Source organism: Cataglyphis hispanica, chromosome 5 (assembly GCF_021464435.1).
Source record: "Cataglyphis hispanica isolate Lineage 1 chromosome 5, ULB_Chis1_1.0, whole genome shotgun sequence".
NCBI classification, from domain to species: domain Eukaryota; kingdom Metazoa; phylum Arthropoda; class Insecta; order Hymenoptera; family Formicidae; genus Cataglyphis; species Cataglyphis hispanica.
In genome coordinates this window covers 9658682-9683110 of record NC_065958.1, presented here as the reverse complement: position 1 = coordinate 9683110, position 24429 = coordinate 9658682, and the positions used below count along the sequence as shown (strand labels likewise).

The 24429-nt window shown below is 31.9% G+C and overlaps 4 protein-coding genes across 12 annotated transcripts; 2 read left to right on the top strand and 2 right to left on the bottom strand.

The window, feature by feature from the left end:
• Window positions 1-132: 132 nt before the first annotated feature.
• Window positions 133-5976, top strand: LOC126849807 (sodium-dependent nutrient amino acid transporter 1-like). Of its 2 annotated transcripts, XM_050592051.1 has the most exons (10): window positions 133-270; window positions 1813-1890; window positions 1991-2261; window positions 2933-3143; window positions 3667-4038; window positions 4166-4532; window positions 4861-4960; window positions 5047-5223; window positions 5583-5677; window positions 5789-5976. In XM_050592051.1, exons 1-10 carry the CDS (start codon window positions 256-258, stop codon window positions 5927-5929), a joined length of 1827 nt encoding a protein of 608 aa, XP_050448008.1. In that variant the 5' UTR covers window positions 133-255; the 3' UTR covers window positions 5930-5976. The 2 variants fall into 2 exon arrangements, with proteins under 2 accessions (XP_050448008.1, XP_050448009.1); XM_050592052.1 differs by lacking the exon at window positions 1813-1890.
• Window positions 5965-14970, bottom strand: LOC126849806 (sodium-dependent nutrient amino acid transporter 1-like). 2 transcript variants are annotated; one of them, XM_050592050.1, is made up of 12 exons: window positions 14787-14970; window positions 14141-14347; window positions 12975-13138; window positions 12579-12709; window positions 9807-10188; window positions 9070-9328; window positions 8156-8530; window positions 7775-7964; window positions 7393-7569; window positions 7191-7290; window positions 6731-7002; window positions 5965-6631 (listed from the first exon to the last, which is right to left on the bottom strand). In XM_050592050.1, exons 5-12 carry the CDS (start codon window positions 10177-10179, stop codon window positions 6464-6466), a joined length of 1914 nt encoding a protein of 637 aa, XP_050448007.1. In that variant the 5' UTR covers window positions 10180-10188; window positions 12579-12709; window positions 12975-13138; window positions 14141-14347; window positions 14787-14970; the 3' UTR covers window positions 5965-6463. The 2 variants fall into 2 exon arrangements, with proteins under 2 accessions (XP_050448007.1, XP_050448006.1); XM_050592049.1 differs by lacking the exons at window positions 12579-12709; window positions 12975-13138; window positions 14141-14347; window positions 14787-14970 and adding an exon at window positions 11279-11878.
• Window positions 14971-15331: 361 nt separating this feature from the next.
• Window positions 15332-19745, top strand: LOC126849810 (kinesin-like protein KIF23). 3 transcript variants are annotated; one of them, XM_050592058.1, is made up of 6 exons: window positions 15332-15461; window positions 15560-15642; window positions 15957-16103; window positions 16211-16666; window positions 16825-17052; window positions 17120-19745. In XM_050592058.1, the coding sequence occupies exons 1-6, from the start codon at window positions 15332-15334 to the stop codon at window positions 17243-17245; spliced, it is 1170 nt and encodes a 389-aa protein (XP_050448015.1). In that variant the 3' UTR covers window positions 17246-19745. The 3 variants fall into 3 exon arrangements, with proteins under 3 accessions (XP_050448015.1, XP_050448017.1, XP_050448016.1); XM_050592060.1 differs by lacking the exons at window positions 15332-15461; window positions 15560-15642 and adding an exon at window positions 15649-15888 and having other exon boundaries at window positions 16211-16387; window positions 16478-16666; XM_050592059.1 differs by lacking the exons at window positions 15332-15461; window positions 15560-15642 and adding an exon at window positions 15650-15888.
• LOC126849808 (phosphatidylinositol 5-phosphate 4-kinase type-2 alpha) lies at window positions 17090-24141 on the bottom strand. Of its 5 annotated transcripts, XM_050592053.1 has the most exons (10): window positions 23384-24141; window positions 22699-22796; window positions 22277-22387; window positions 21864-22058; window positions 21006-21144; window positions 20643-20942; window positions 20291-20466; window positions 20038-20192; window positions 19766-19956; window positions 17090-17229 (listed from the first exon to the last, which is right to left on the bottom strand). In XM_050592053.1, exons 1-9 carry the CDS (start codon window positions 23519-23521, stop codon window positions 19769-19771), a joined length of 1500 nt encoding a protein of 499 aa, XP_050448010.1. In that variant the 5' UTR covers window positions 23522-24141; the 3' UTR covers window positions 17090-17229; window positions 19766-19768. The 5 variants fall into 5 exon arrangements, with proteins under 5 accessions (XP_050448010.1, XP_050448012.1, XP_050448013.1 ...); XM_050592055.1 differs by lacking the exon at window positions 21864-22058 and having other exon boundaries at window positions 23384-24138; XM_050592056.1 differs by lacking the exon at window positions 22699-22796 and having other exon boundaries at window positions 23384-23532.
• Window positions 24142-24429: the final 288 nt, after the last annotated feature.

Here is a 24429-nt window from a genome sequence, read left to right as displayed (position 1 = left end):
AGAGAGAGAGAAGAAGAGAAAGATGTCAAAGTTTTATCGAGCCTGATTACTGTGACTAAGTAGTGCGCGCGCTTTAATCTGATGGAAAGGATTGCGCATATAGATCGCTATATGCACGTATACGTTGCGCGAATTCTTTAAGCAGTCTATCAAAGACTGCCGACTGGCTAAGACGCGTGCAAAATTTTGAAAAAAAGAAAGTTAAATAGTGGATCATATCGCGCGAAAAAGAAGCGATTGCCGAAACAAATCAAAATGGAACACACAAAGGTTCGGGCATATATTATTGTAAATAAATAAATTAAAAAAAATATATATATATATATATATATATATATATATATATAAAACTTTGCGTATACTATTATTTATTATAAGATTATGGCTTATAATTTTATTATATCGATGATTAGTGTATAAAGGTGTAAAAAATATACGAGTAAAAAGAAAATTGTTAGGAGAAAAAATTAGTAAATTTTTGGGAGGAAAGATATCTTTATCTTCATCTATATTGTAATATTGACAGCAAATTAAATACGTAAAATAAAATATATTATTTAGAAAATTTTTAATTTTTTAACAAATATTATTTGTATACGTGCATATATATATATATATATATATATATATATATATATATATATATACATTTTTTTTTGCGTACATGTATATTCTCTATATCTTTAATTATATGATATATAAAAATAGAAAACAATAATAATTTATAATATTTTAATTTACAAAATTAGAAATATACATATAAGCTCTTTGATTAGCGCATTATAAACAATATTATCTTAAAACTGCAAATTGAAAATTTCTTACAAATGAAGAGATAATTTCCAATAGCTGAATTTCAAATAGCTTTATTCATATGATAATCTTTGTCTGTACATAATGTTGATGCGATCCTACTTGCGCGGATAAACACGAATGTTTGCGGAGATATACATTCGTTATTTGAGCATATACATATTCTCATTTTATTCTCGTTTCATTAAATAGTCATTAATTATCACTGTTCAACTGCCAGCTTAAATCTCGAAATTGCTTGTGGTTAAAGAATTTGTCAGAAGTTAATTCATGAATGTACTTATCCCTTTATGATAATGCTTACATAATATCAGAGATTTTGCAAGACACTGTAATAAAACATTAAATCGAATAATTTACGACAATGTTACTGCAGTTTCATTATTATCTATCTTGTCACTGTAATTAATCAATATTTATTGCAAGATACATACATTATCTATTGTAAGTACTCTTAGCTACTTTTACAAATTGTAACGTGTACTGCATGATATTAAAGCTAAAAACTTTTTAATTTTTTAAAATTAAATTGTCATTAGTAAATCTGGTGAAGTATGTCATCAGTTAACTGATTCATATATGATTTTTATTTACTTTATGCAAAAACGATGCAGTATTATTAAGACATTAAAATTATATATATCTTTTCCTGTTTTATGTTCAAAATTGTCTGACTGCTAATACAAATCTAATAAGAGTTTGCGATTTTATTCTAATGTGAGAAGCATATATATATATATATATATATATATATATATATATATATATATATATATTAAAATAATTGTGATACAAATGTTAAATTATCCAGATAACCCACAACATATCTTTGCGATATCACATCACATCGTAAATAACATTCTCATATAATTTTATCGAGAGCAATCTGATTACACACAATTATGATCAAGGAGCGTAAATAATTTATATCTTATGGCTGTGTAGTGTTATCTGTACTATGGAAAAAAATCATGAGATAATAAACAATTGATTTTTCAGAGTTACGTCATTGATACGAGTCGAACAATATTCCAACCATCCGTCTTATCAGCCGACGGAAATGAGATTGAAAATAGAGTAAATTTAATAGACACATTATATATATGTATAAATTGGAATGTTTTTACTTCTCTTTTTGCGAAATTTTTCAAAATTCCTTATATTGATTTCGATTAAGGAGGAAGGTGTGATAGAGAGGAACAAGGAAAGAGCTCAATGGAAAAACGGAATGGAATTTCTCATGTCCTGTGTAGCATTCTCTGTCGGTCTTGGGAACGTTTGGCGATTTCCATATACAGCTTATAAGAATGGCGGCGGTGCTTTTCTCATCCCTTATGTAGTGGTACTCTTTGTCATCAGCAAACCCTTTTACTACATGGAGATGATTCTTGGACAATTCACTAGCAGCTCCTGCATTCAAATCTGGTCCGTGTCGCCCTTATTCCAAGGTACTTTACTTATTTGTTTCCCCCATAAAAATAAAAAATAAAAATTGATCATTGAATTGAAAAAAAAGATGTTAAATAGAAATTAATCTTACAAGTATACGAATATCTAGATAGTTGGATATCTAAATCAAATATATAAAACTGGAATATTTAAATATCTATATATATATATATATATATATATATATATATATATATATATATAAATTAATCTTACAAGTATATCTTACACGAATATCTAGATAGTTGGATATCTAAATCAAATATATAAAACTGGAATATTTAAATATATATATATATATATATATATATATATATATATATATTCAAATATTCCAGTTTTATATATTTGATTTAGATATCCAACTATCTAGATATTCGTATACTTGTAAGATTAATTTCTATTTAACATCTTTTTTCAATTCAATGATCAATTTATATATATATATATATATATATATATATATATATATATAGAATATAGATATTTAAATATTCCAGTTTTATATATTTGATTTATATATATATATATATATATATATATATATATATATATATGCTTATTGTTAAAGATATGTATATATAAATACAACATTTTACACAATTGTTTAACTATAGTACTGGATTTATAGTAGAATGGTAAATTTTAATATTTAATATTTATTAACTAGGTATCGGCTATGGCATAGCAATATCAGTATTCTCCGTGATTACTTATTATTCCGGCCTTATGGCTTTGATACTCTACTATATGGTGGCCAGTTGTCAATCAGTACTTCCGTGGGCCTATTGTTGGGAAGAATGGGATGACGCGTGCTTTAATAGCTCGAGCGTCGGGCAAGTGAAAAACGGAAGTATAAGTTCCGCCAATCTGTATTTTAGGTATATTAATCTTTTTACAATGCACAATTATACAACGTTACTCTTTACATTCTATTTTTATAACTGACGCTATTATTTTTTTTTCGTATTATATGCACATAATACATTACATATCGTATTTTATATATCAAAAGCCATTCGTAATTGTATCGGATTATTCTTGAAAACTTATCGCCCGACAAGATTCAGGATCAGAATTTGCTCGTTTTATTGTTCATTATATATTTGCTCTCTTACAATTGCAGAGCAACGTGATAATATATTATACAATATAATACAGTATATAATACAGTAGTAAATCAACATTATCTCTCATTTATCGTATCTTTGTTTATATTTTCTTTAATTTTGATCTCTATCATTATCTTTATTTTAGATTATTAATTTTTTTTTTATTTTTTAATCTTACTTTTTTATTTTTCTTAGGGGATATTTATTATATTCTTTAGGAGAAATTTAATCTCAAAAGTAGAATAAACATTTAGCTAAAATAAATTTCTAGCTCTCTATGTCATATGTTTAGAAAATACGTCCTTAATGAAACGGGAATCAAGAATGGGCTCGGGTTACCTTCGTGGAAGCTGGTCCTGGCATTGTTGGTCAGTTGGATATTCATTTACATCGTGATCTGCAAGGGTGTGAAAAGCACCGGTAAAGCGGCTTACTTTCTGGCTCTATTTCCATACATTGTTATGATTAGTCTTTTGATTAGAGCGGTGACACTGGACGGAGCAGTGGACGGCATCATCTTCCTCTTCGAACCTAAGTGGCACAAGATTCTGGATCCGGAGGTTTGGTACGCCGCCATCACTCAATCATTCTTCTCCCTCGGGATATGCTTTGGTGCGGTGACCATGTACTCCTCGTATAATAATTTCGAACACAATGCGTCCAGGTGCGTGTTATTCTTTAAAAATCTGAGATATAGTTTTCAATTTTCAACAGTCTACATAGCTATAGTATATATATAGCTTAATATGTATAACAAATTTATCAGAAAATTGATGAAAGATCTCTTGCAGAGATTGTACGATTGTGACGACTTTGGATCTTTGTACCAGCTTGATGGCAGGCACGACAATCTTTGGAATTCTGGGTAATCTTGCTCATGAGATCGGTAGTGATGACATCGGCAGCATCGTTCGCGCCGGAACAGGTCTGGCTTTCGTATCCTATCCGGAAGCTTTGGCAAAGTTTACCGTGGTACCGCAGCTTTTCGCCGTACTCTTCTTCTTAATGCTTTTTGTCTTGGGTATAGGAACTACCGTTGCCTTCTGCAATGTTATCGTCAGTATTATTAAGGACCAATACCCGCAACTTAAGCAATGGAAGATTGCTGCTGGCGTCGCGATCTTTGGTTTCTCAATCGGCATTGTTTATTGCACGCCTGTAAGTTTTAATTATGCAATTTCTTTTTCTTTTAATATAAAAGGGAAAATCTCTATCAATTTTCTTCAAGCAACTGAAAAAAAAAAAATGAAATTGTGTATCAAAGTAGCAGAGAATTTATATGTATAAGCGAATATTGAATAATGATTTATCTGTAAACTTGTTAATACTTGTTCTCTAAATAGAGAAAATTTGCGAGGTCATCATTATTTACTATTGTTTAATAATAATAATAATAATAATAATAATAATAATAATAATAATAATAATAATAATGATAATAATGTTTATTAAATCAAACTTTGAACTCTTATCGAAATCATTTCAGGGTGGTCAGTACATTCTTAACCTGGTAGATTATTTCGGAGGCACTTTCATTATCGTATTTTTAGCGTCCTTCGAAGTGATTGCTATTTCCTGGGTATACGGTAATAATTTATTCTATATAATACATTTCACTCTTTTGTGAAGCTGCTTTATAAAATTATTGAAATAAAGTGATTTGATTTATCAGGCGTCGACAATTTTATGGATGACATCGAATTTATGATAGGAAGACGGCCATCCTTTTATTGGAGATACTGTTGGTGTTATTTGACCCCGCTATTGCTATTCATCATTTTGATTTATTTTCTGATTAATATAACGCCGCTCACGTACAACGATGAATATTATCCAACATCCGCATATGGTATACCACTATTTGTATACATTTTAAAAATTACAATTAAATCAAAAAATTATAATTAATATATCATATTTATATAAAAATTAGATTAATGTAAATTAAAAATAGATATAAATGCAGTAGAATATATGTAAAAATTTGATAAAATAAAAATAAGGTATATAGGTTTTCCCAAGGGTTAAATTTTTTGCACACACACACACACCCACACACACACACACACACACACACACACACACACACACACACACACACACACACACACATATATATATATACACTTAGACAGACATTAAGAGATGAGATATTTCTCTCATAAAATAATATCATATTAATATTAAAATATTTATTCATTTTTGCAGCTGCAGGTTGGATTCTTTTGGCTTTAGGACTTTTCCCGTTGCCTTTGGGAATGATTCTTGTTGGAATTCGAAATAAAAATAAGACATGGCTGAATGTAATTCACACTTTTATATATACAATATGCATTTTATTTCAATATTTATTTAAATGTTTCAACATAAATTTTGGGTCGTAAATCTAAAATATGATTATTTTTCAATTTCAGATGATTGAGCCGAATGCCAATTGGGGTCCGAAGGATCAGAAAAAATACAACGAATGGAAAGACTTCAAACAATCGAAAAAGATATCGCGAACATGCGCAAAAAAATCAAAAGTTATAGCAATGCTGTTTGGCAATTATTGACAATTACAATTGTAATCAAGCAGTATTAAAATCATTATATTTATTAATCACCGTGATCTTTATATAGTGATCTATAGAGTAAAATGGTTTCAAAGTTATATCGCAGCTCTTTATTGCGAGTTGCTCGTTACACATAGTACATATAACGTTATATGTACAAACGGAAATGAATTTATACGAAAGCGCGTGTTAATGAAGCCAACTGCATATGTATATTGGCTCTCTAACTACAGTATTACTTAATGCAACTGCATGGAATTATAATATATTCTAATACATTAAATATGCATATGTATTGTATAAGGTGATATTTCTTTCAATTTAATAATCTAATATGTTAATAATCTTATCTCTATACAAAATTACAATCATCTAGCAATTTTGTCACGACATGAAATAATATGTACATGAAATAAACATGAAATATAAAATACAATAATTTGCGTGTGCACAGTTAAGAAATTAAATCTTTTTCAATCTTGCCATGGTAGAGACAACTGTATAAATTCGTATAATATATATAAAATTTATATTCTATTTTGGTTCCATGTTTAAAAGAATATAAAGTATCTGTTTCCATATTGGCTGAATTCGCTTCTCCCGAGCTTTTGCTCTCTCTTCCTTGAAGATTCTCCAATCTTTGCATTGCTGCACTTCTCGTGGACCCCATCCGTTCGCAGGTACGAAAGCTCTCTTCAACATCTTAAATAATACAATAATATATTCAATAACAATAAATTTAATTGTTCAATTTTTAATTTCTTGTAAAATATGGCAATTTTTTTGCCTAAATCGATTTACCTGCGCGAGCGGCAATTTTCGATTCTTCAGCATCGCGATCAGCATCCATAGCGGTATCTGAAGAACACCTATACAAAGTATCGTCCATCCGGCTGCGTGTGCGGATTCCGGCAATAATCTTCCACCGTAAGTTAAAGGCGATAAAGTAACTATTGTATAAATAAATATTGATATTAAAATTAATGGCGTAACTATAAACCAACATATCCTCCAGTAGACGCTCGGTTGTCGGTCCAACATAAATTCTACATCTTCCAGAAAGTTTTCAAATCCTGTCGAAAGATAAAAATATTATACAGTAATTTTATCACTATCATCTCGTAATTATTTTCGAATAAACTTTAATATTTTTATAATAAAGCGCGCAATTAAATCAAGAAATAATGAAGATTAAATAATAAATAATTAAAAATAGAGAGAATTGAAAAATGTGATTATTGAAAATATAAAAATTTCTTACCATATATCCATATCACTCCGGTCATTTCAAATGATGCCAAGATGAAAACAACGAATGAAGCACCGTAATAATCCACTAAAGTTAGGATAAACTGACCGCCCTGAAAAGTTTACGTATAAATTAATTAATTAATTAATGTTTAACACAAGCAAACATTTAAAATTTAATTATCTTTTATTGGTCAATATAATTTTATACCGACTGGTGTTACATAAATTGTGCCAATTAAGAATCCTAGAAAACAAGTCGGAACAACAATTTGCCAAGTCTTCAGCTTTGGAAATTGTTCGTTTATTACTGTGATGATTCCCGTCATCATTCCGACAGCACTACCGACACCAAGGACAAACATCATTATGAAAAACAGTACAGCGAATAGCTGCAAACAAATTCATTATTTTATTTTTTCGAGAAAAACGTGTCGAGAATATTCTTACTCAGTATATAAGCAGTGAAATAGAATATGATAAAAAATAAATTTGTGATATTTTAATTTTAGAAAAAACACTTGTGTTTGGTGCATTTTATATATAATATTACAGTAACAAACATTACATTATATATATATATATATATAACAATACCTGCGGCAGAAAGCTAAACTTTGCTATTGCGTCTGGATACGATATAAAGGCTAGACCAGCTCCACCTTTGACTACTTTGGATATATCTTCTATTCCTAACTCGTACGCCAGATTGCCGAGAATCCCGAATATCGTGCAGCCAGCCAAGAAACTCGTAATTGTATCCAGCGAGGTAATTATTATCACGTCTCTAGGTTTGTATATAATTAATATAAGCTAATGAAGAAAAGGAAAAGATACTACTAGCAAAATAAAATTATTATTATTTATATTATATCAAATTATTATTATTTATATTATATCGAAAAGTTTCGTACAATTTTTGAAACTTTTTTGTTTATTTAAAATCTAATTTTGTTACTACTGCATCTATCTTCTCACCTGTAGATGTTGTGCTTGAAACCGTTGTGCGAAGAGTATGTAATGATGCTGCCGAAGCACACGGAAAGTGAGAAGAAACACTGCGTTACTGCGGCATACCAGACGGTCGGCTCCAAGAGTTTCGACCATTTCGGGGTAATAAAGTAAAGGATCCCGCTCATCGCGCCATCCAATGTAACCGCGCGAATTAGCAGTGAGATCAATACGATGTACGGAAAAATGGCAAGAAAATAGGAAAATCTTCCGGAACTTTTTACACCTTTAAAGAGTATCATGCAAACCGTCGCCCAACTAGCAAGAAGGCAGAGCGTCAACTTCCAATCCGGCCATCCGATTCCATCGTCGATGCTCTCTTTTTCATGCAAAACCACTCGTCTGTAAATCATTTTATCTGAATTTATATCGAGAATAAGTTTTTTTTCGACAGAAGAGAAAGATATCGAAGAAAAAGATTGCTCTGTTTATTTTATAAATATTATACTTTGTTTTTAACATATATATCTGTATGTATAATAAAGTTTTAAATATCATTCGAGACTATAAGTATCCGAATACATATACATACACATATAGTATATTCAATACGTTTGAATGTACCGAGCTAATATACCAAGCCGCGTTTCAGGTTGTATGGAAAAATTCTCTCAAAGTAAAGTTTAAAGTTAGGTAAAAATCTTTTCTAATCTTTTTATTCATTTCCTCGCTCATTAAAGAAATTATAAAAGTGAAATTTATTACAAATACATTATTGTTTATGTAACATTAAAAAATTATTAATTTATCTAACAATAAAATTTTTGTTAAGTAGAGTCATATGGCTTCTCGTTAAAAACCTATCGTTAAAATTAAGAATGCGATTTGTGAAACATGTTATAAACATCCTGTTTAACACTCAAAACAAAAAGGTAACTTACGAAAAATATAATTCAGCCGAGCTTTGAAGCTTGCTACTGCCGTTTAACAGATTATCGAGGATATCGGCGCTTTCTTCCGCTGTACTGTGATTTCTCTTTGTACTTGAGTCGACACATGTATCGCCCCATTCCTTTAGACAAGTAGCCCAAGGTAACTCGGCGGAAAAAGAAGCAATCAGATAATAAAATGTCAATGCCATCAGCGAGCTGTAATAGGTCGCTAACGCAATAGTTGAGCAGAACTGCGCCCATCCGACTCCTATTGATGCAAGAAGCGTCTGTTTTTAAACGGGAACACGGTGCGCATTGAAGTCACCGTCGTCCGTCATGTCGATCTGCGTGCGACGTGCGGTAGTCGCTAACATGTAACGTCGCGATGACATGAGTCGTTCGAAAGAAACTGACAAAATCTTTTTTTTTTTTGTACGAGCTTACAGAGTTTTATTTTCGCGCAATAAAGGAATTGTTATATATAGAGAATCAATAATATCAATAATTTATATATATATATATATATATATATATATATATATATATATATGTGTGTGTGTGTGTGTGTGTGTGTGTGTGTGTAATTTATAGAAATTTTTATCTCTCTTTTTCTATGACGCACAATCGGGAATTTCCAAGATTTAATTTCGCGCGATAAATTCTCGTATATATATATATATATATATATATCATTTAATTTATGATGTCGTTCATCGCGGGATAAAGAAATTAGATTGAAAAGTTACCAATGAAACCTGGTGACATGCTCCAAACTTTGACGGACGAATTGCCGGAAAATTGTCCGATGATCATCTCCAGGAAGTAGAATGGTTTTCCCACCAGAAAGAGCAAAATCACGTACGGTATGAGAAAGGCGCCCCCACCGTTCTCGTAAGCTGTGAATGGGAATCGCCAGATATTGCCGAAACCAACCGACACGGCGATGCATGACATGAGAAATTCCACGCTGTTGTTCCATGTCGCGCGTTCCTTTCCTGGCTCGATGGCCTGTATATCCAGAATGCTCGTCGAATCTCCGATATAATACGTTCTTTTGCCATTTTTGACGATATGAGGCTCGTCTATTTGGAAAGCGACATTATCGAAGCCCTCTTGCATTTCGTCCTTCTACAATTTTATGCAAACAACTTTTCGTTTGAAACTTGGCATACGCACGAATTTATGCATTATTTTATGTAAATGCACACACTCAAGCGGGACGTAATCGTGTGATGTAAGTGTGAGATGAGGATAATAGTACCACTTTCTAACAAGTATAATAAAGATATTGGTCAATACCGATGAGTGTAATAAAAATAAAATGTGTCAAAAGTTTTTTTTTTTTTCTTCGGAATCAAACAATCTCCAGGAAAATAAATATATGTATATAATTACTATACAAATATGCATATATTTAAAACATATTTAAATAGCTAATAGACTAGTTAAATAATTAAGATCAACGATAAAGATCGATTTCAGATTCCTATATGTACGGTAATAATGCAATTTGTGAGATATTTGTGGAAAAAAAGAATATCAAAGATATCAAGCAACGACTTTATCACCACGAATACTCTTGAACGAAAATCCTTCGCGGATTACTCGCGGCAAACATCCAAGTTATTATGTCTTGAAATTATACATATATCGCAACACTTGTCGTTGTAGCGATACAAAGCGGTTATATTTTATCTCGTTTTGTGATCGCTATTAAATTACACAGGTGTATCACATTCTTTTTTAACTTCAACTCGATGTCATGAGACTGTATATTTGTTTAGCATATAACTTTCGCTTATTGTTTGAGCCGCGAGACACGTGACGATTAAAAAAAGAAAGATTAGAAAAAGAAACGAAAGAAATGTGCTCGATACGGCAAAGAGAGATGTAGGATAAAAGAAGCTAGCCAGACGCTGACTCTACTCGCGCTCTCACATTCACCTCGCGTCAATCATCAAAACAATCTGTCTCTAGACAACACGCATCCCTAAAAGACATCTAAAAACGAATTAAAAACGTTTTTTGGCCTTTTTATTCTTTCTAGATCATATTCTGATGGCGACTATAAGCAATTATCATTTGCGATAATTATATATCATTATGAAATATCGTATCTATATTTTTCATATTTTTTGCGCAACGTTTGACATTTTAATTTTTAATCGACTCTACGCAGCATTTCTTCCAGCCTTTTTTCGATTAATCGTTCACTTACTGTTTTATACATATCGGTCATGTTGCGAGAGACGCGCGATAATTGGAAACAGCAGCCTTCGCTGCGACTCGATCAGAAACTGGGACGCGATCAACACCAAATTCCGAATAGATATCTCGAACGTTGATGTTACTAATGAGAACTGGGGATGCTATTTCATCGAACCAGACGCCGAGGTGAGTTCTCTCCCACACGAATGTCCCGAGAAAAGCAGTAATAAAATAATAATCATCGCGCGTTTCTATATACTATCACTATTTCACTATGTATCGCCACGACAGTAAATGAGAGAATGCTGTGCGTCGCGAGCAGAATGTCACGAGCTAGTCGTGCGCGCTAGCGCTTCTAGCTTTAGAGATTGTCAAGGTGGAAAAGGCACATGAAATGAATCACACGACGCAACGTGAGGAGATAATTATTGTGCGAGTTCTGAGTTTTTAGTCGCATGCTACCTACATCAAGTATAAGAGGGAAATGGAGATTGAACGGGTTCTCCAATTGTCAGTAAAAAAAAAGCAAAAAAAGTTTATTAAAGAAAAGAGCAATGAAGGCGAGGAAGGCGAGAAAAATTTTCTTTATAATATATATAATTATAAATGAAATATATAGATTATAGATATGTAGATATTAGTCGGTAGAAGAATTTATAAAAGAGAAGCGAAGAAAGTGAGAGAATTGTTCCCTTCCTTTTCGATTCCCGCAAACGATTAGAGGTGTAAAAGAAAGATGAAGTGATAAAAATGAGGATTCCCGGTTGATCCGACGCAGCAGACGCAGGAAAGTTACGTGCAAAGCAATTCGGGGAAGGGATCTAAGAAGAGATCTGAGAATTCGCTATTAAAAATACTTATTTATAAAAAAAGGTATATTTATCTTCTACATTCCCGTTTGGCACAGTTGCGTCACAGTTGCTTTGTCACGCTCTACGACGACTTGACTCGCGGCACACGAGTCCTTTCGAATAAGGAAAAGGAGACCGACAAGTTAGAGATATTAAAAGAAGGGGGAAATCTAAAGATATAAACGCAATAATATTGTAATTATTATTTTAATTAAGTGCATACTTGGATGATGAAAATATTTTTCAAATTTAAAATTTGAATGTTTGTTTATATATAAAAAAAAAATTATATATATAAATTTTATTTATTATTGATAAAATCGTATTATATCGTGTCATTTTTCTATAATCTTTTATTCGACGCAATTTTTCGATATTGTAACTTTTACAAAAGTGGACCAGGTTTAAAGTAATATTTAAAATTGTAAATTTATTTGAAGAAATGACAATGTTACTTACTTATTGATAGTGTATCTTATTACAATATCTCGATGGGTTGTTTGCGGTACAAACAACGCAGCTAAATATGCCATTTTCCACATAATTTAGGAACAGGAAAAGCAGCGTTGCATATCAAGGACGAGTGGATTCTATGAAACATGAGAGAATGCTTATTGTAGGCATTACGCACAGGTACCATGATACAATATCACAATATCACATCAATGACACATCGTTATGACACGTCATAAATTGTAAAGCTAAATTTCAATGCTTGCGAAACGGTGAATATAACATTTCTGTCATTCCACTGTATTGTTACTTTATTGTTATCTTTATTATTGAAAACATCATTAAAACTATCATTAAAACATCATAAAAATTATCGTCTCTTAATTAAAAATCACACGAAACAAACCTCAAAATAAACCGTCGTGATCCACATTCCACATTATTATTTCTCTCTTGCGTGTAATGGTTTGTAAGTAATCTCGGAATACCAGCTATTTTCTTCAATCTTCGAGATTGTAATATTTCGGATTACAATATTTCAAAGGTTGAAAGGCTTGCTTCATCAACTAAAAGTAAATCATTGAGAAAATTTGAGCGGAATAACTCGTGCGATAAATGTTGCTTATTTTTCGAAAAAAAAGCAACATTTATCTTACGCAATTTTGCAAATTATGGCAATTTACATTGGTAATTGCAAAATAAGAATGGAAACCAAACGATTGTTGATGAAAGAGATACCTAATACGGCTCGTGTACACCCAATTATTACTATTATATTGTTGTATTATGCTGTAACAATATACTACTTAGCAATATACGAGTTATGCTATACTCTAGTTTCTAGTTAATTTTTTCTAAACAAGTGAAAATAAAAGTGCATAGCACATACAAAAAGATCATATTATTATAAAAAAGCATGAAATTTATAAATAATGTTTATGTATTTCTTTAAAAAAAAATATATATATATATACATAAAGATATACGTGTGCTTGTGAGGACCAAAAATATTTCAAAAAGCAATTAAAATTTTATAATTTTATCTAATTTAATAATTCATCTTAACTGGAAATAGGGATACAAGATTTTATTCTATTTTAATAGTTTGAGATTGATGTGAACAAATATAAAAAGATTACAAGAAGTGGTGGCACTCCAGCAAAGTCGTCAAAGAATCATCTTTTCAGCGTAAATTTAAGGAGTTGGCCAGTCGTAAAATTTATCTCACATTATCTATTATGTTTGAATAACTAGAAATATAAATTTAGACTAATTGCAAGAATAATTTCGATGAAATATGTACACCGTACGACTAAAAAAACGGCGGCAATCACTTCAAAGACAGCAGATAGAAAGGCGAGGAATGAGATTGATGCGTAATAATCAACAAAAGTTACATATGTATATTGACCACTCTGCGAACATTCGTTCAATTAAGATAAAATCCTGTATAAAAAGAAATCATAAATCACGTTTAATTAGCCTATCGACTAATAAACGTATATATATCCGAGCCCAAATAAAAACTTGTGAAAATAAGTATCCGCCGCTACATATCAGTACCTGACCTTCGGAAAATGTTCGTGAACGATGGCGATTATGAGGCAAGGCCAATCGATACGAGACGAACGCTAATTCGGTGCTGCCTCGAATCACCGCACCAAAATCATCAATCTTCAATTCACAGAACTGAGATTGCCTAAATGGCAGAGATTGTACAACCAGCCAGTAAATTGATGAAAGTTTCCAGAGTCGTCACAGATCGCCGTCAATTCCTGATAAATGCAGAATCCATTAAGGAGCGATCACAAAAAGTTGTCGCGTGCGCGCGCGGACGTTATTTTTATATTTTTAATTATTTGATACATTTTATATTACAATTAATCTTTTGATTGCGTTCAAAATCGATATTATAAAAAGTTCATTAATGGTATATGAATTTTTGCTAATATAATTGTGTTATACTTGATTATAATTTATCAAAAAATTCAGAATTTTTATATACAAATTTTTATATTTTTTTAAATATAAAAATTATATAATTTTTATATTTTTTATATTTTTATATTTTTACTTTTTTACGTTATTTTCTTTTACTACGCACTATAAATTTTATTGATTTAAAAAAATATCCATGTTCAGTTTCAGTAAAATTTTTTAATAAAAGTTCGCATTTTATTTAGTCAAAAATTCCATTCAGGAGTTCATACGTACACAAATCCCATTTAGTAGATATTCAACTCCAATATTATATTAGCGCAAAACTTTGAACCTTGTTAATCTCTTCTTTTTTTGTCTGTACGGCTGGTTAGACTTCGAATGCGAATATGCCTATACGCTAGTTGGTACATCTTATTTGTTAATAGAGAATCCAACTGTGCTTACAATTTAATCGAGACTCGAAACTCGTCAAACTCGAAGCCTATTCAAATCTTTCTTAGCGAAGATTCGAACCATATTTAGCGGAGATTCAAACCAAAATTATGCCGTACATTTGGCAGTTACAACATATTGCGCGAATTTCAAATGTTTCTGCACAGTATCCAATAGTATACACATATATAACGTGCATTTCTACGTATTACATGCTGTAAGCTATTCAAATTACAACTTTTGTAGAGATTTGACATCGAATGTTTATCAATTGACGAATATTGCAAGTATTTTATTGTAGCCTATATTTGATGGCATGCGCATATATATATATGTATATTTATATTTCTTTCCAATCTATTGTAATTTTTTTATTTGCAGACAAAATGGGCGATTCTTTTCCGAAGACAAAACTGATAGATCCTGAAGACGAACAAGTAACTGCGAAATTAATGCAATTTTTGGAAACGTATATTCAAGGAAGAGATCTATTACAAAAAGATGTCCATAAAAAACGTACAAATAATTTCATATATTGCTTTTAAAGTATTATTATATGCAATGTTCGCTACTATACATTTTAAAGTTAATACGAAAAAAAATCATCTTTTCAGAGAACAATTTTAGAAACATATTAGTGGAATTGGAACGTGAAAATATATCATTACAATATTCTAATAATAAACAGAAAAAAATGGTATATATTGACAATATATAACATGAAGAAATAATAATGCATTACGCTACCAATTTGTTTATTATAACAATATGCATCTTTTTAATATATATTATTGTGTGTGTGTGTGTGTGTGTGTGTGTGTTGTCACAAATATTTCAGATCTCTATGTTACAAAATCGTGTTTGTAAATTACAAAACCAAATTGATAGTTTGCTATATAAATTGAATAGCGCTTGTGACATTATGAGGAGTATGCAACAAAAAGTAAACATATTTTTACAATGCAATCTTGTACTCCGTTATTTTTGCGCATTAATACAATTTCTGTACAGTTGAGAGATAGAGACAGACAGCTCAAACAACATGCCATAAATAAACAAAGAATATTACAGAGATGCAATGCAAAGATACAGAGAGAAACTGACAGAATGATCAATGAATCGGATATGAAATTGTATGAACAGCATAAACGATTAATGGTATACCTTAATTTACAAACATATGCATTTACAATATGTGTTTATTATCTTTCAAGACAATTCACAGTTATTTCTTCTAAAATCTTGGGCCATTAAAATATTTTTAGAGCTATATCAGAAAGAAGGATGACAAATTAAAATTGGTGAAACAAATATTGACGTCCACTGACAAAAATATGTCAGATACTAATGCTGTATTAATGGCACCGATAGCTTCAAATACGACAACAAAGATGAACGCGGAGGAATCAATCCCGATTATGTCCAAAGAAGAACCTGTCATGGTAATATCCACTGATTCTCAAGTTGCCAAAAATCATCACAGCCAACAGACATTGCCTTTTCATACAAGAATCAATCTCAATGATATTCAGGGAAAAATCGCGAAAGAATCAATCCCGGTGACATCCAAGGAAGAACCTTCGAATTCGCAAACTGAGATCGCGGAATCCGGATCAATCCGACCTACGAGCACTGATTCTGCTCTCTCTTCACATTCTGCCACAATTGCATTAGCTGAAATTGCAACTATTAACAAATTCAAATCAGATATAAAAATAAAGGTAGTATATCTAACATAAGCAGAATTCAGTTAAAGAGACTAAATAAAAAAAATAATTTATATTCTTTGATTATATTATATTTTTTTTTTTATTATTGTGCCAAATAAGATTAAAACTGACCTCAACATGCGTACACTAATACATTTCGCCACTCATAGATTCCAGTAGTGAATCCGAGATATCAGCGATCGCAAAACGATAAATGGATAAATCATCGTTCCATTGGAATGGTTCCAACTGGTACAATCTTCCAGCCACAAATACATCATAAACGAATTATCCGGAAGTTGACGGATCCAAACAACTTTGCAGTCAAATCTGCCAAATATTGCCTTTATGCGCAAGAACAAGACACAGATGGCGAACTCGAAACCAAATTGTATAAGGTATAAACTCTGCTACACCATTTCTTTTTTAGAGACACAGTATACATTGTATCCTTGTATATTGTAGGCTGATATATTGCCAACGTGCGGAGGAGGAGCACAGATTGTATTTAACGATATAGAATGTTTAAAGCAGATATCTCCAACTGCAGCAAAACGACGTAATGGACAGAAAACCTGGAAAACAGTTTAGCATCTACATAAGTCTTTTGTACATTGTCAAAAGTTTCTCTATCTACTACAGCTTAATTTGTAAAACAGTCGCAGAGTCGACAATACATTAATTGTCTGTTTCTTGTAATGTTTCTATGTAACAGATATACTTGAAAAAGTATAATTTCTTGTCTTTCACACACACAAGTATACACATACACACACTCTGAGTGATACTTTGGAATTTATGCAACTAATGTTCTTTCGGAGACAAAGGGCGAAATATTTTACATATTAGAAATAACAATTTATTTTGTTTTATTTTCAAGCCATAGAATAACATTTGACGCTTTTGTTCCAAATTACTCTTATAATACTAATATAAAATGGAAGATAAACTCTGTACGCGTCGAGATGATAAACTAAAGAAAACAAAAAAAATTGCAATATTATCTTACACATATAACAAAGGGTCTGTTCATTATAGATGTGCAAATACTTTGCATACTGATAAAATTCAATTTATTTGAATATGAATAGAAATTTGCCATTGTATCTAAAGAAACATGGTAGATGGATGTAATTCTTTATTCACTAGAATGCAATTGCATCTAGAAAAAGTTTCAATTGTTAAAACAAATTTTAACTGCATTATCTTGGCAATATAATATATTGACTGTCGTAAAATTGAGAATTATATAAAAATCTATAGTTTTCAAACCTAAACATATACTCCCTCCTCTTTTCATCTATCACACCTGCCAGTCTCAATGTATGATAAAAGATGTGATAAAATATATAAAATTACATTGGTTATACTGATACATAAAGACAATATATAAATTTTACCAAATATCATAAATGTATTAATTATTAGGGAATTAGTCATGTGCGCGTTATATAATTGGCTCTAACAAACTTTATACAAACAAACAAACATACACACGCACACGCACACGCACACACACACACACACACACACACACACACACATATATATATATTTATATTATATTTTATTTAAAAATATTGTCTTACGCAGCAATGTTCATTATTTCTTTCATCATTTTTTTTTCATAATACATAAAATAAATTGTTCAATAATTTTTTCCAATTCTTAATTTTTTTTTAAATAATAAATTTACAAATACATACTAGAAAATATAAAACTAAAGATTCATGTAAAATCTTTGATAAACGATATTATTGTGCAAGAGCATTTATGTGCTTGTGTATTTTTGAAACATTCGAATGTATTTCTAAATATTTTTTTGCAAAATATAAGTTATGGTATTGGCAAATTATCAGTTATTCCAATATTGGAACCGACTTATCCGAATTATCAAAGAGAGATATGTATCGTGCGTAATACCATTTATCGAATCTTAATTTTCTGGTAGATATATTCTATAATGTAATAAAAATGTCTATTTAGCATCGATTCGCGATAATCGAAACGTATTTGACAAACTATGTCTACAAAATGCAACATTTTATTCATAATGATTGTATTGTAGATGCATATATGCACAATACGTATGTTGCATGCGTGTGGTGTGTGTCACACACACGTAATACATTGCTCTCGGTATTACACAAAGTATATATATCTCTATTGATTACAACTTTAGTGAAACAGCAGACAGTCATAACTTCGAGCTATCAAAATTACATTTTACTAGATAAAATGATTAAAAACCCGGGCAGTTCTATAATTGGCAAGCGGCATAGTGCCCAAGGTTTATTGCAACATTAACATCGAACTAGATATTTTTTTATTTGTTATATGATTGGTTAATCAATCGGCCAAAAAACAAATTGTTAATAAATTTTTAAGAGATATAACTATCAATAGAGAAAGACTTGAAACTTTTTAGTCTATAGACTGCTTGTCCCAATTTATATTTTAATGCAATTGTCCCAATTTATATTTTAATGCAATTAATTTTCCATCAAATTCAATTCACTAAACAATTCAAAATCATTGGATAATGTGTCTTTTATTGTTTTAATCATGTGCGACGCGTGAACAGGGAATAGACAAAAGAGGAGGCGTTGTTATTTATTTTGTGATGCAAATTCCTTGTGCAATTATAATTACGTGTATGTATAATAATGCTATGCACGATTAAACATTTTATATTTTAGTAAAGATGTAAAAGAGAAATTTCAAGCGCAAAATTTGAGAAATCGATCAAGACAACTGACTGGTAGAAAGACTGACTAAAGACAGTAATAATCAATCGAGGTAATAAGAATCTCATTGGTTGTAGAATAACAATAAACAATTCCGATAGAAATATAGTGTATCCGCGAAACACGTTTGCTTAAAGATGCTTGCAAAATAAACATTTGTTACGACGCGCTTCTGTTTGATCGTGTATGAATCGCGAATGAAAGCACTACTCAAGATGATGATCGATGTCAACAAGTAAAAAGGAGAACGGAGACTGCGAAGATAATCGATCTCTACGACTCTCTCGTTATGATAAATGACTTCACTCCATCATAGTATACATAATATCATTGTAATTTCATTTTTTTAAATGGGTAATAATACCTTCTACTCTATGGCTTTACTCATGAACTCTATGAATCGTTTGCCATATTGTTCTGGATCACAGGTGGATATACCGTCAACATTAGCACCATACTTGACGGTTTTAGCTGCTTTTGCCGCTTGCTTACGTACACCGTAATGCGTGAGCACGTCTATTATGGCCAAAAAATAAATCTCCTTTGTGGGAGCACCTAAGAAAATAAACAAGAGGTAAGCACTTTCACATTTGCATCCGATCAAAATATCCAATAATTTATATTTGAAAAAAGTACCTTCTTTACTAGGAATAGCATAAATATCTAATTCAGGTATTATCGCATCTTCGTACTGTAAACTGGTGTCACGCATTAATGCGGCGTGTGGTGACTCGGGAGGCGTTGCCATGCTAGTAATTGCATGACCGACGCCGCTCCAACCCCATAAACGGCTATAAATGAATCATCAAGAAAATGATGAGTGAGAAAGTATATGCACGTAGAGCTGCATCGTTGCAAACAAATATGTGAAAGAAATATCTCATCTTACTCTCCCATTGGACCTCGCGACTCCAATCCGCTACCTGACTCGCTATCATCTTCCTCTTCATGATTATCTTCATCATCTTCTCTTTCCGCGCGTTCTCTCGATTCTTGTTCAGCGCGCGCGCAATCGTGCAAGCCAAGTAGCAAGGAATAATCCATCAAGTGTAATTTCGTCAAGAACTATAGACAAAATATCTCAAATATATTCTTTTGACAAATTTATTTACATATTTAGAATAAAATCTTATCTCGATAGCTATATTAAGATAGCTATATTTAACTCTTAAAATAATTACTCCTAATATAACTTTATCATAAATTACATAAAATTGTTGTGCACTTGTATAAATACTTACGTCTACATCGGCGGTTAACGTTTCTATTAGCTTAACTTTGGCCTCTTCCCCAATGTAAATTTTCATGCCCTCCTTAACGAAATCGTTATCCTTATAAGTAGGAAGGTCCTTTTCTTTCTCCTTATCGGACGCTTCTCGATCCACTGTCGATCCTTTTAGATCAAACTTTTTGTGCGTTGTCAAGTGATTCGAAAACACATTCCTTATGGCAACCACGTAATGCTCAACGCCATCAACGGTCAATCGGTACATTCCCAGGTATTGCGGCAATAATGTCTTTCCATGTCGCTCGACAATATACTATAATGTAATAAGTGGTAGATTTGAATTACTATTTATATATATTTTCTGAATTATACTTACGGGATGATAATGTTTCAAGAACGAATGCATTCTCTCCACTTCTTCGCTCGTCAATGTTTTAATTATAAACAGTTTGTCGTAAGATTGATAAAATTTTGCACCACTTTTCCCAGATGAATCATCAAGTACTGGCTGTGATCTGGAAAAAGAAACAAAAAAAGAAAAAAAAAGAAGAAATGGAACAAACTATCGAGCTTCATATGGGAAAATCAAACAGTTCAATGAGTTGCTGGCGTAGAGCTACATAGGAATAGGATTGGCAATAAAGAATGAATCATTACCAAGATAAATATTAGATAATTGCATATTTTTTAGTAGCTGATGATAAATATCTATCATGTGAAACACAAATTGTTCAGTTAACATGATTATCTACGCTAAAAAACGCGTGAATAAATATATTAATTATTTATTATAAATCATTAAAGTTAACATATTATTGTTTTTATTATATCTCTTTGATGCTTTTATTACTATAATTATAATAGAAGTACTGTAGTAGAATCACTACTATCATTATTCATTCTCATCGCCGACAATGTAAGGCGATTTTTTATTTATTAATTATTTTGTTATCTTATTGATTGATCTTTTAATAGCAATAATAATACAATAGACATACTTTCTCACCATGCTATAAATTGTATAAAATTTGAGCGTTAGATGGCTTTCACTTATGTAAGTGTTTTAGACCAAATGTTTAAATTAAGCAATCATTAAAATATCAATGAATTGTTACGCTCTTAGTTGTGCTGATTTTTGGGAAAAAAAAAAAGAAAAAAAAAAGATCTGTAACTTTATACTTTATGTTATGAAATGACGAATTTGCACAATGTGGCAAAATCACGCTTTGCTAACCTCAGGCGTTTTGGTTTAAAACTGCAGCTACGCAATGGTTTGTTTAAAATTGTATTGTGGGAGGAGGCAGAAGGAGAGTAAAGGGTAATCGTTGGAGTGGTAGCAGAGCGTTGAACCAATTGACGAATCCTTCTGCCTATTCCTTCGACCAAATCCGAATGCTGCTTTGCTCGCGAAGGATTAAACACCCGACATCTAACACATCAAAATTGTTACATTACAAAGCCATTGATAGCCTCTTGAGATTCGACTCTATTCATTTACAAGAAACGCAATATCGAGCAATCGCGAGCAAAAGAAAATTCGCCTGCAAAACTTTGAAAAGTGCGCGAGAATCGTTTTGCTATATGTATATTATACTAGTGTTACATATGAAATATTAGAGAAGATAATTAACATAAGCGTACTATTACCTAGTCATTGATTCCTTGTAATCCAAATCATCTATTCCAAATCTCTCTCGCAAATTTCTAAAGACTAACGGACAATATTCTTTAATTTTGAAGTGGGAGGGCATGTTCTCTCTGCAAAAAATAGTTTATGCATAAATAAATATTTTCTTAATACTAGAGCTATATTACATCTTTAACACACACAGACAATTCTAAAATTATTAGGAGTAGTTGCCAACTTGTTGACTTCTTGTGCACGCGCGCATGTGTGTGTGTGTGAGAAAAAAGAATATTGCCTAAATTTATTCCAATATTATTTCAAAACAAGTGTGCGCGCGCACACTTTCACAATTCGCATCGATATAATCAAATTATGCACAAGAAAATAAATTGATTCGATATCATATATAGACATATAATAATATAGAAAAAAAGAAACTTACTTGTTGAAAAGATGATTATCCACTTTCAACTTGCTGTAAGCTCTAAAATCATCTGGCAAGAGCATTACCGGAATGTTAACGTGACTAAGTTCGTTTATCTGCAATGCAGCAGGCGTGTAAACATAAATTTATCTCACTTTTAAGAAGTTAAGCGGTTAATGAATTTAGTTTAAAGATTATGTTGAAATAAAAAATAATCTATTGTTAAATAAATGCATGACAGAAAAATACAAATTAATAAGTTTAAAATAAGTGTATCCTGCCAAATATCTATGCATACATGTATGCACAATACAGTTATAAACTGGAAATTAAATTTAAAAAGCTAAATATAATTATACAATTTGAATTTGGATGAATTATCGTAGAACTAGATATTTATTTCGCTCTCGAATTGTTCATTTGACAATTGATGATGCAATGAGATGCGCCGATGCGAGAATAAATGCAATAGAGGTAGAAATAGAAAAATGACATAACGAAAATGACGCGTGACTACGACGACGCATGCATATATATGTGTATATATATATATATATATATATATATATATATATATATATACACACACACACACACACACACACACACACACACACACACACATGTATGTATGCTAACGCTTCGCGTAAATTATTGTTGCGATAGCGGAGACAAAAGTGCGAACGCGCACTTATCCACTTACCGTGTGATTAACACCCCACATAAACACGCTGAGTAGCGGCTCGTTTGCACGAAACAGCTTAACCTTTTGATGTTTCACCCGAAAATGTTTCTTCTTCAGTTTGCTGAGTCCGCTAGACATTTGCGGCGCGCTCGACATGCTTGTTTCTTATCCTAGATTGTCAGACGACGAGATTATATACGTAATATGCTCTCGCTTTTCGAAAGGATTTCTTGCCCCGAATCCTAAACAGCCTCCTCCCCGGCAGCCTACCCTCGAACGCGCAATTCTCCTCTGTTCGCGTTCTACTGTTTACATCATAAATATCTCGTTTGTGTCGCGCGTACCGCGCAAGCACCCGAAATCTCTACCGATCTCTACCAGTCCTCTTTACGACGACGAATAAAACACGACCATGAACCGAACGGATCACGGATCTTCCCGGCGCCGCGTATTAACTTTTCATCGATTCTGCACAATCACTGAGCAAATGACTGTAATCACGAAGAATGAATCCAACACCCAACGTCGCGCGCGCACTTGTACGCACTACGACGCATCCACCATCGTTCGCACCCTTACACCCCTATCGCGCGCGCACTTTATCACCCTCCCTCCCTCCCGTCGCACGTCGCACGTCGCAACACCGTGCTAACTATTCACAATTTCCGTGATCTATGATCACGACAGACAACCACGAACACAAACCAAAGGCAACGGCTGATCGCTGATCGTCGAGCTCCTTTTAAAAATGGCGAGAGCGCCAAGGACACGGCATGTATCGTGAATATTAGAGAGAGCATGTATCAAACTCGCACATGCAATATTTTTCTAGGAAAATGTCACCGTTCGATGACGCTATTTTTTTTTTTTTTTTCATTCAGCCAATCAGAACGCTGTGAGTTTCAATTGGTCACAGTTTTTCGTTCTATCCTATATTCAGGTAAAGGCTATTTCACGTGAAAAAATTTTGAATCAACCAACCACAATTAAACATTCTTATTACGTTTTAAAATGTTTATTACGGTTTAAAATGATTGGTCGATTCATTTACGGCTTTAAGCCCA